The sequence below is a fragment of the Phoenix dactylifera genome, chromosome 2 (assembly GCF_009389715.1).
Source record: "Phoenix dactylifera cultivar Barhee BC4 chromosome 2, palm_55x_up_171113_PBpolish2nd_filt_p, whole genome shotgun sequence".
In the NCBI taxonomy this organism is placed as follows: Eukaryota; Viridiplantae; Streptophyta; class Magnoliopsida; order Arecales; family Arecaceae; genus Phoenix; species Phoenix dactylifera.
In genome coordinates, this window is record NC_052393.1 from 6,452,180 (window position 1) to 6,464,516 (window position 12,337).

Below are 12,337 nucleotides of genomic sequence, written 5' to 3' on the forward strand. Positions count from 1 at the left end.
GTCAGAGGGGGCGAATATGTGGAGAGAGCGGGGAAGAGAGTATGTGGAGGAGACAGAGAGAATATTTGGATAAAATCAAGAGGATCAGTTTCCTCAATTGTCTGTGTTGTTTACTTCTTTCCACCCGGTCTAGGAGGGTTCTCTCCCGCTTCGGGTTTTTCCTCCCCTTTTGGTCCCCCTTTCCTCTTCCCCCCAGGTTCCCTTTTAGGGCTCGTTTGGTTCGTGGGAAAAGAAGGGGGGAAAGTGTGGTCAACGGGAAAGTAATGAAATGCCTCTTGTTTGGTTGGAGTTTTCAAAGGAGAGAGAAGGAAAAGTTGTATTCCCATGGGAATGTGATTCCCACATTTCATGGGAAAGTCTTTCCCATGAGAAACATGGGAAAGTTACTTTCCCATGAGGCAGGAATCGCTCCATTTTTACTTTTTCCCAAAAAGTCCCTTCAGCATTAAAGAAGCATTAAAGAGGCATTAAAAACTTAATTTTTATTAAGGGCATAATAGGAATTATATATAACTTTCCTAGGAAAGTGGATGGCTAACCAAACATAAGCATCTTGGAAATTTGTCACTTTTCCATGGTCAACGAAACATGCCAAAAGTATTTTCAAGCCTATTCTTTTGCTTTTCCATTTTTTTCAAGGTAACTGGAAGGAAAAAGCGCAAGAACTTTGATATCCATGATGACAAGGATAGTAATCAATTACTAAATATTCTGTTGCAAGATCCTGGACCCCCTTCTTCAATCCGAGAAATACATGGGTGGGCATGGGAAAATTCCAGAGATCACTAGCCCAAAGTCATTTCACTTCCTTCGAGGTCATGCTATATAGATGGGCATCCCTTTTGGAAACAAGTTTCTTGTGAACAAGACTCCATCGTTTCCACGTCTCAGTGTTTCCAACATTATTCCCAAGTCAGGTTCCATGAGATTAGCTGCTCACTAGGCAAAAATCATATTCCAAATTCCTTATAACAAAGAATTAAGTGACTATTCACATTGTTGCCGCATAAGCATACTGCTCAATCACATTATTTGAATCGATGGGAAATCGTTTCGGTTCTTTTTCCACATAGCACACATTCATCCTTTCTTAGCAAGAATCTTTTCTGTGTGCAGTCGATTCTTGAGCGCAATTCATATAAAAATATTCACTTTTTCTGGTAAAGCCGCCTTCCACAGACTCTTATAAAAATAACAGCGAAGATTGTCATTATTAAAAAAATTGTAGAAAGAGTTCACTGTAAAATAATCTCCTTATGAGAGTTTTCACATTGGGACATCACCAATTCGAGATGGTCTTATATAAGAGAGAGCTTTTTTTAAGATATATAATTGATCCATCTGTCGTCTTGCAAGTAGTTCTTTTTTTTTTTTTTTTTACTTTCTAAGAAAGTATTTTTCATGACTACTACAAAGCAACCATGCGGACCTACCTCACTACATTGCCGGCCTTTCATTATATATGTGAGCCGTCTCACGTAGGTTCACTCTTGCGGTGCATTGTTGGTGGGGTATAACTTTCTATTTAAGTAGAGCTTGTCGTAGGTTGTTTCACCTGTCTCAAGCCTGAACTATATTAATAGTTAGCCGAGCTCCGAGCCAAATCTATTTAAAGTTTAATATTTTATGTACCTAAGTCCGACCGATGATCAGCTCGCTGTAATCGGAGGGTCAATTCGGGACGAGAGTTCCGGCGGCGCCTGCACGTTTGAACATTCTGCCAGGCTTTTAGGCTCTCTCCAGTCTCCACGCCAAACAGACCCCCGCTCTTTCCTCTCTTCTTCGTTTTGTTCGTCGTCCATTCTTGCGGGTTGACATCCCTCTGTTTCACGCGACGACCAATGGAGGAACCCGAGAGGAACCCTAAGGGGAAGAGCACAGAGATGACCGTGATCCGGTCCACTAACCACTCGACGGCCCACGCGCTAACGGCCATGCTCATTTGGCTCAGCTCCATCCATCTTAACATTCTCCTCTTCCTCCTGCTCGTCATCTTCTGCCGCACCACCATTGTTTTCTTGTGAGCTCCAATGCCTTCCATCTTCTTTTCTTCTTCTTCTTCTTCTTCTTCTTCTTTTTATATGTATATTAATGTGAGCTCCAATGCCTTTCATCTTCTTTTCCTCTTCTCTTTTTTTTTTTTTTTTATATTAATGTGAGCTTCATTGCCTTTCATCTTCTTTTCTTCTTCTTTTTATATTAGTGTGAGCTCCAATGCCTTTCATATTATTTTCTTCTTGTCTTCCCCCTTTTTCTTATATCAATGCTGTTTTTATTTGTTTCATATTAGTTAAAATCGGGGAAGAAATTGAAATTTTCTCTATTTAATTAAGGATACTAGGGTTGATTGTCCTGTTATTGATAGTTCCTGTGGACGATAACAGCAAGCTCGGGCAAGCTTATGCGAGGTGATCTCTCCTTTCTTTCTTTTCTTTCAAATTTGTTTTCTTGTTGCATTAGAGATACTAATATTATGTGAGGTCGAACGTTTTAAAAATAATAATAATATTTTTTTTGGTAGCAGGTATGTTGGCAAGTATGCACCCGGCTACTTCCCTGTTACGGTTCATATGGAGGACGCCAGGGCATTTGATCAGAACAAGGCATATGGTGAAGTTGATTATTTTTTCCAAATTGCAGAAGCTATACGTTTATTTGCATATACTTTGCATCAGGGGAGAGGAAGAGGAAAAAAAAAAGATAACGTTTTATGGTGTATCATTTTGGATTTTTACAGCATGCTTTTATTTACCCCTATAATACGATGATTTCTATCTCGCTGTTTTATGTAATTGAAATTTACATTAAATAAGAACTTTAGGATTCCGTAGTTTACATGCCTATAAATTATTTTGGCAGCAAGATTTTATGTAAAACTAGAATTTATAAAATATAATTATATTATTACATAGGAAATCAGATGATGTTAGGTCATATCCAAGTTGGTTTCTCGCATCAAAGAGCTCTCATAATGAAAGAGTGATGCTGTCATAATTTTGGTATTGTGCTCTCTATAATGTAGTCCTTGCTGCTGAGCCACACTCAGTATTTCCCATCGGATGTCTATCTCTTTTGAGCTTTACTGGATTGATGCCTCTGTCTAAGACTAAAGCTCTTGCAAGCACTGCTGTAAGTTTTCATGCTGCAGTTCCTTGCTTTCATTTCTGTTCTTCTATGTTCTTCTTGGAACGTTGTAAAATCCAAAGCAAGTGGTGGCAAAATTGAAGCTTTGCATGTTCTGGAAAATAGCTTAATATTTTGTTCAGATGTTCTGTACGCCCTTCCTCAGGCAAATGTCAACATGGATGGGACTCGTCCCTGCTACAAAGAAGAACTTCATCAGGTACCTGGAAGCTGGTTATAGCTGCATAATCATTCCAGGAGGAGTCCAAGAAATCATTTATATGAACCATAATTATGAGGTCTGGGCTATCAACTTAGCTCAAATTTATTACTCTATGTGCCCAAAGTCAGAATTTTTGCATTGTTTTCTCAAATGAACTGAATGAGTTATGCACACCGAAGATAAATTAGCATGCGGCATGTTATTAACAGGTTGCGTTTCTGAAACGAAGGCGCGGCTTTGTACAAGTTGCTATTGAAACAGGCTCTCCTTTGGTCCCTGTCTTCTGCTTTGGTCAGGTTAGATGGATTTCATTGTTTTGCTCTTTATTTCCATACAATATCTAGCATTCATTTGATCCATATTGCTTTATCTTGAAATTCGTTCTTTGCAGACTAACGTGTATAAATGGTGGAAACCTCAAGGGAAATTTTATATTCATGTTGCTAGAGCAATCCGTTTTGCACCGTTAATATTTTGGGGAGCCTTTGGGTATATCTCTAACCGAATTATATGCATTTAAACAATAGAAGTTGCAAGATATGCTTTTGATTTCGAAAAGAATTGCTTGTTGATTGACTTCTTGGAACATGTCTTTTATTCTACTTAAATGTTACATGAACCAAAGTTCATTATTAATTTCCTTATCAGGTTATCAGTTTCCACACATGAACTTGCAATAATCCTTTTATCTGTTATCTCTCATCAGTTTCTTCTTGCTCTCTCTCTCTCTCTCTCTCTGTGTGTGTGTGTCTCTGGCGCGTATTGTATTTTTTCTATGCCTTAATCTGTGCTTTTGTCTTTGTATAATGGCTGAGATTGCCAAGTCATTTCTTTCATTGGATTTTTCATGGGCAGCTTGATTTATTTTAAACCAGTTTTACCTCTGGATCTGGAGATCCATTTCTCCTTGTATTGGTAATGGGTTTCCTCTCTCAAGAACTCTTACCTTGCTTTAGTTTAAGTCAGAATCTGGCAGATGTCCACTTTTCACTCAAAAAGTTTGTGCTTTTGCGAGTTTTATCACGTGGAGGTGCCTTTTCAATTTCTCTGGTTCCTATATTCTTTCTATGGCCACCTGTCTTCATCCTTGCATTTTGAGTGTATCTATCTTCTCAAATTCATTTTAGACGCTCCTTGATGTCTATTTGATGTTTGGGTGTTGCTTTCTCTATTGGTTCATTGTTTTGACCTCATGATAACCATCATCACTGCAAACATCAAATGCACCTACCTTCCTTTCCTAAGTATTCATATCACTAGTGCAAGCATTAGGTTTGGTTCGTCTTTAATTTCCACTTGTCTCAAATGACCAAAGACCATTAGTTTCACAACACTGGACATGGCTCCTATGGTCTCTAAGCCCTAATTTTCCTTCATTTTTCTAATCCAATGTGGAGTTAGATGGGCCAAAGAATCATGAAAATCTAAGTACACATGTTCATGCTTCTAATAATCCTTAGATGTTAAATGTCGTACTTGTGAAAGGAAGACCTACCTCTCTTGGCCATCACATGGAGGAACTTCAGGCTGCAAAGCCAGGGCCATCAGCCTTCACAACAGAGTATGTAATGATCCCCAACATGGTATCATCAATTGTAGTACTTAATGTGCATGCATCCATAATTTGAGCCTATCCTAGGCCATCTTCTTTATCTTGTCTATATTTTGAGACTATCCTATTACAGATAGTTGCTGATCTCACCTACCAATGCAATTGGACTGGTTTTTGTATGACTATAACCAAAACAGAACTGTCCTATAGCTGCTCTTGCTCTGCTCAAGGTTCTCATAATTCCACATTGTTCTGATCCCATTGCTGTGTTCCACACAGTCAATGCCATCTCAGTTGTTTGTTAGTTTCATTCAAAGATCTATATGCAGTCATCTCCTTGCCCTTGCTCCTTTTGGCGTTTTTGCTGTGATTACCAAGGCCGTCTCAATGGTGTGTATGAATACCTAAATATAATGTCTGTCTTGTGCTGTGCCATCTATGGAAGTAAAGAAGTCCCTCATGTCTGTTTCTAGTATTTCCATATTGCATTCTTTCTGTTAAATATAGCTTCAGATAATTATCTCTTGAAAAGATTCGGACATTTATCACAATTAGAACCTCATTCCTAACTACTCCTCCATCAATATCACCATGTAATTAATATATCTAGGTGATCGATTCAGTCTTCATGATGTCGCCCTTGTTACCCATCCAAAGCATACCTCTAGCATTCCTTGACGTTAAGGACCCTGGAATCTTCACCATGTCCTTTGTTCTTATTCTTGCTTGTTTCTCAAGATACATGTTGCAAGGAAAAATAAAACCAACTTGATTAAATGTGACTGTCGAGCTGATAAAAGCAATCTGATGGAGAATTTAACTAAAAGCTTTTTTCTTAGTGATGGTAAGTTACTTCAGTTTTATCCCTTTTTTGGCTAGTTACTCCAGTTTTATCAGTGTCATTACTTTATGGTAGTATTTTAAGCAACTCCTAGCCCAATATCACAGAAATTGTTGATTTGCTGAGTTAGCTTGCCATGTCATTCATTTAATTCCTATATGGCCCTATTTCATGATTTTGAATACCTTTGTCGGACCAGCACTCTCCTCTTCTCTTTTACCCTCCTTTTGTGATTATGAGCTCACACTAATGCTAGTCTTGTTGGAAATCCTACTAATTAATGCTTTAGTATGGGATCTTTTATCTCCCTTGGATATTGGCATATTTATGCTTTCACTTCCTGAGGTCCATTCTATTAAGTGATTTGTGGACTGTGATTTTATTACACAAACTCATGGTCCACAATCCAGCGATGGTTCAGGAGCAAGGTGCAGATGTATTGGACTTTTTTGTTGGGAATTTTAAACATAAAGATGAGATTGCAAGCATGCCACTTGTATCTTTTAAAGGATGTTAATTGAGGGACTACATGATAGATTCAAGTGAGAAGAACAAGAGAAGCCAAGCATCTGGAAATGTGCAATACTCTTTAAGATATGGCTCATGGTAGATATAAACATACAAGAATATGGTTACCATGGTGAGAATACCATAAGACCGTAAGAAGGAGATATACAATACACAGACTGCATATGTACACTCTAACACCTCCCTCAAACTCACGGTGGATCATAGTTTGAGAGTTTGCTAAGAAGGATAGAGAATCTTGGCATGGAATGTGACTTCGCAAAGAAGTCCTCAATCTGCTGTTTAGAAAAGACATATGATAGAGACTAGAGAGAGTGTCCCAGCAATGCAATGATGTCGAGCGAAATGGTAATCAATTTCAATATACTTGGTATGCTCATGATGTCACGCCCCCGCCTATGCGAGGCACGTGAGGCACCTAGTGCCCACGTGGGGGCCACATAAGGGGGGAACACGGGGCTCCCCTGCCAGATATTGTCCGTTTCTGGGGCTTCATGCAAGCGTCCTTCACCCCTCTCCGGTTTTGTTTTCCACCCAAAACGCGTCTGCAGGATTTGGAGACACCCGCCTCATATGCCCAGGCTTTGAAACGAGTCTTTCCGATGTGGGACTATTGGGCCTCACACCCTTCCCACCATCGGACAAGAGCCGTCCTCGGCTCTGATACCAAATGTCACGCCCCCGCCTCTGCGAGGCACGTGAGGCACCTAGTGTCCACGTGGGGGCCACATGAGGGGGGAACACGGGGCTCCCCTGCCAGATATTGTCCGGTTCTGGGGCTTCACGCAAGCGTCCTTCATCCCTCCCCGGTTTTGTTTTCCACCCAAGACGCGTCTGCAGGATTTGGAGACACCCGCCTCATATGCCCAGGCTTTGAAACGAGTCTTTCCGATGTGGGACTATTGGGCCTCACACATGAAACACCAGACTGGCAGCTATCTAAACAGCACTTTGATTGTCATAATAAAGAAGGGTAGGTAGGCATGTCAATGATAAACCCCATATCAGCAAGCAAGCATTTTTGCAACCAAACAACCTCTGCAGTGATGCCAACCATGGCTCGATACTCTATAGCGACACTCGAGCGAGAGACGGTGTCCTATTTCTTAGCCTTCTAAATTATAAATCTCTAAGGAAGAGACAGTAGCTAGTAAGGGAGTGAGGATTAGTAAAATCACTAGCCAAATCAGTATCAGAATATGTCCAAAATTGAAGCAAAGAAGAGAGGGAAGAAATACGCTCCAAGGAATAAAAATTCGGTTAAGCTCTTCTGGCTGAATCCAACTCTGGGCCTGCCCTTTTGCTAGCTTTTTCATTATGCTGGTTCAACTACTGCTTATGCTGGAAATCTCTCCATCTTAGCAAATTCATTCCTCGGTGCCATGCAAATAGGGAGTAATGTCAAGTACTGTAGAATAGGGAACCGTTCGTGGAGTGACTACTAATTGACTGACCATATAGACAATATAAGCAATATCTAGTCAAGAAATAGTTAGAATGAACTCCCAATAAGCTAAAGATAGCGAGTAGGATCAAGCAAGGGGTTCACCATCATCTGGACGAAGCTCCAACTGAAGCTCAATAGAGGTAGGCTAGGTCCAAGAGTCTCAAGCGAGCACAAGCAATAATATCCTCATTGTGCTTTCTCTGAGAGAACAGATAATCTTGAGGACTATATTCAACCTTTAGCCCCAGAAAATAAATAGCAAAGAGAATCAAGATCTTTCATTTCAGTGTTGTTGAAGAAACTCCTTGATATACTAGATAAACTAAAGTGTTTGCTCTAGTAACAAACATATCATCTACAAAGGTCCAGCCATGGAAGGAGGAATGGACAAACGTGGAGTAATCATTTGAACTTTGTACATTTTACAAAACCAAATGAGATGATCGCCTGGCTTAGCTTCTCAAACCAGGCCCCTGCCTGAGTCCATACACAGATCGTGGAAGATGAGAAACATGTCGAGGAGGATGTGAAAGCCCAGGAAGAGGAAGTATGTATACCTCCTAATGAAGATCACCATGAAGACAAGCATTCTTTATGTCTAGCTGATACCGACAAAGTACAGCAATTGCAATCAGTAGTGATCTTGGTGATAGGAGCAAAATTCTCCTTGTAGTCAACTCCATGCTTTCTAAGTAAAGCCACGAGCCACTAATCAAGCCTTGTATCACTTTATGGAACCATGTGAATGAGTTTTCATGTAATAGATCCACTTGCAAGAGATAGGATCTTTCCTAGGTGGGAGAGGAACAGGACATGTTTATGCACACGCAGGGGCAGCCAACTCAACCATAGCCTGCTTCTATTGAGGAATTTGAATAGGCTCCTAGTATTTTTGTGCCCCATGATAACTATGTATGGCTGCTAAAAAAACACTGAAAACCGAGCAAGTAAGTGTCTATAGTTGTAGAATGATAATCTCGAAGATACTTTGGCACATGATGGTTGTGAGAGGGATCAAAACACTCAGAAAAGAGGAGCAGGATCATCCACTGTAGAGGGGATGGCAGGGTATGCACACTCTATTAGATGTACATATGTAGGCATGGACATATAGCAGGATCATCAACCATAGAGGGGATGGCAGGGTATGCTCACAAGAGATAGACTGCATGAGTACACTCAAAAACTGCCCACACACATTCAAATGCATTTGAAGCACATCTGCACTTGTATGTATTCAGACAAAAACGTATTTGCAAGTTTATCTTTTCTTGTGTGGTCATGTATGCATGTGTAGGAGTGCCATAGTTTCAATAGAAAAGAATTTTGAATATCAAAATAAATGCCAGACACTCTGTTACTTCTTCACTTTATATTGTTTAGGTAAATCCACTGATGTATGTATAATTTATTATTAATTTATTATTAGTTGGACCTGCAGCCTCAAAGCTCAATATAGTCAAGAAAGCCCTTACATGATATAGTATTGAACTTGATGCCTACTGCTGTAAGTTCCATCCTCATGTAAAAATATGACATGGGTAGGATTTGATCATACTTGAAGAGCCAATGAATTTCATGAACTATCATTCAGTGCCCAAAAAGCCTTGTAGGAATGTCATACATCACAAACATGGAGCTCTATGCAATATAATATAAAGCATATTTATGGATTACTGAAAAATATTTCTTATTTGTATAAAGCTGGCAATAAGCAGCGATGTACATATATTTTCTATGAAGCATATTCTGTGAGCTGAAAAAGTACCTGATTTGCTATAAAATACTTCCTAAAATTTTGATCTTATTTTTATTTTTTTAATTTTTGTGTTGCATTTGAATATGTTTCTTGGTCCAAGGGCTTAAAGATGAGACTCTGTTTGTTTTCTCCTGAATAGGAGAAGGTTATAAGAAATCTAACTTGCTGGTATCTTTGTGCCTGTACAGATCACCAATCCCATATCGCAAGCCAATAGACATTATAGTCGGAAGACCAATTGAGATCAGGCAAAATTTGAACCCCTCAAGAGAAGAGGTAAATTTTTGAATGATTTAAGTTCTGATTTTCTAAATATCTGTATATGAAAATTTGGAAGGTATACAGCTAACCCAGCTAGTTTGGGTGACCAGAAAAATTGAATATATATTATATTTTTGGACTCTATGAACAAATTATTCTGTCAAGTTGGCATGCTGTGAACCACAAGTACTGAAGTATAAAATTTATCAGCTGGATCTTTGGCAGGATAAGCTAAGAACTGGCCATATTTTAGTACTTTGTTTACATTCTGACCTTTGCATGGTAGGCATGACTTAACATTCTGTTGGACAAAATGTCGGTTTGATTGTTATTAATGCGCTAAAATATAGTAGTTTGTTGAAGCAACTGATTATAACTTCTAATATTATGAAGCAGCTCAGATTTGCAAGCCTATGCATCATCATCAGTTTGTGGTGAGCACTAGCAAGATCAATCTGAACATGTTTTTATGGTATTTAGAAACTTCTGCCCAGTTTTACTGCCCCTACTTAATAAGGAGGATTAGAAAGAACTAATAGATTCAAAGGGGTCACATGGCTGTGTACCACTATTTTTATTCATCGAGAAATTTATATCAAATTTATTTTGAAAAAAGTATTAGTTGGATTACACACTTTGAGCCTGAAGCCTGTTACTTGTTTTAATTCTAAGGTAGCCTTTTGGTTATGTCTCACGCTTCTACTCCCGATTAATTCAATTTTGACTTATCTGAAAACAATATATCCCTAGCTTAGGTAGCCAGAGTCCATATCACCATTAAAAATGACTATTCAAATGTACTAGAGCAACTTTATGCTCGGTTGAAGATAATTCAGTTCATATGCTGGAATGAGCTTGGCTAAATCAGTCTATGCCAATACTAACACCTCATGGTTTCATCATATATGTTATATGATGTCTTATACGATCGACAATATTGATGTCTCACTTTTCTCTTGAATTATTTACAGGTTGCAGAAGTCCATGCCCGCTTTGTATCCGCTATTGAGAAATTATTTGTGAGGTACAGAGAGGTCACAGGACTTAATAACATTGAACTGAAAATTGTTTAAGCAATCTTCTTTTTGTTGATTTTCGTTAGGAATATTGAAAAGTGAAAAAAATAAAAATTCTAGCTGATGTTACAAAATCTACTGTTCTTCTGCATCAATATAATTCAGTTGTACAGTAAGGCTCTAATCTCCTTTTCTTCTGTTGATTGCATTCCTAAGACATGGAGCGATGGAAAACAGATTGAACTTTTTATTGAACTTTTTCAAGTGGTCGCTTCTGAGTACAGCAGCTCCATTTATATATGGAAGTTTGACAGTATTCTCTGATACAAATTCTTTAGGTTGTTAGTCCCTTACCTTGTCATATCGATTTAAATCAGCATTGTTTTTAGGAAGGTCTCCTTTATAATTTATATTCGAGCTATTCTTCAAGAGAACCATTATTAGCTTGCAGATATCTTCCCACTTTTATAGACATACAATTTTTAATTCTCAATACTGATGCTATTACACAGACTGCAGTATCGCGAGGTATTGAGCTCACATGAGAATTTTTTAGGCCAATCATAAGCCCTTCTATATGTTACTAAATCATTTCTGTGGTTACATCTGTAAGCATGCTATTGTTGTCTATATATTTATATTGTTTTTAGTTAAGGCCCAATCATGGAAAGCACTTAATTGTAGTTTTATGGTACTCCCAAGTTTCAACTTGTAAAATAAGGGTAGTTTATGGTTTTTAGTATATATCATCGATAAATATTCTGACAAATAGATGTATGATATGTTCATCGTTTTTGGGCAAGAGATCGGGTCTGATTCCAATCCCACCTTATGGTGGTATAAAATACTTTTGCTCAGATGTAATCATATGCAAGCTTTAAATATTAAAAGCATCACGTTTCTTTTTTTGGTTAAGATGTACAAAATCTTATTTATTTAGTTTTATTATGGGCAAAAGAAATAAAAGTTTGCGCTAGAAATTTACATTTGATTTGGATCTCTAACATATATAATTTCTAGTTCTATTAATTTGCTTAGCCATAAGAAAATTCTGTACTTATTTAAGTTGTTCAAGTTATAAAAATCTTTAACATTTTTTTGCATAAATACTATCTTCTTAATTTGCACATTAATTCCCCAGATTTTTATATTTGCATACCAACCGCCAAAATTATACCTATTAGACATATTAGCCTTTCAATTTGTTGGCAGAGTTATAAACACAGTTTTTTCTTTTTCCTTCTAAATCAAAGCTTTTCCTCTATTTTCTCCCACCTATTTCTTATCTTCCATAGCTCGAGGGAATGATGTAATATTTGGTTTGCGCTCCAAGAAATCGAAATTTTAAAATTATTTGACCATATAAAGCTTCAAGATATAAGATAATGATGCACAATGATTTTTCTTTATGATATCTCAAGTATATCTATATGTATTTTGAAAAGGGTAGTTTGTAAATTTGAAAATTATTTACTTGGATGAAATTAATTTTTTTAATGAAAATTCAAGTTCAAGTTGGCTCTCTTCAGTTTTTTCTAAAAAAATTTAGCAATTTTATATTTTATTTTAAGTTACTATTTTTTGGAT

At 37.9% G+C, this 12,337-nt stretch overlaps 1 protein-coding gene across 1 annotated transcript; it reads left to right on the forward strand.

Moving 5' to 3' along the window:
- Positions 1-3,145: 3,145 nt before the first annotated feature.
- Positions 3,146-10,807, forward strand: LOC103711816 (diacylglycerol O-acyltransferase 2D-like). The gene is made up of 5 exons (XM_008798101.4): positions 3,146-3,422; positions 3,556-3,642; positions 3,738-3,835; positions 9,662-9,749; positions 10,706-10,807. The coding sequence occupies exons 1-5, from the start codon at positions 3,267-3,269 to the stop codon at positions 10,805-10,807; spliced, it is 531 nt and encodes a 176-aa protein (XP_008796323.4). The 5' UTR covers positions 3,146-3,266.
- Positions 10,808-12,337: the final 1,530 nt, after the last annotated feature.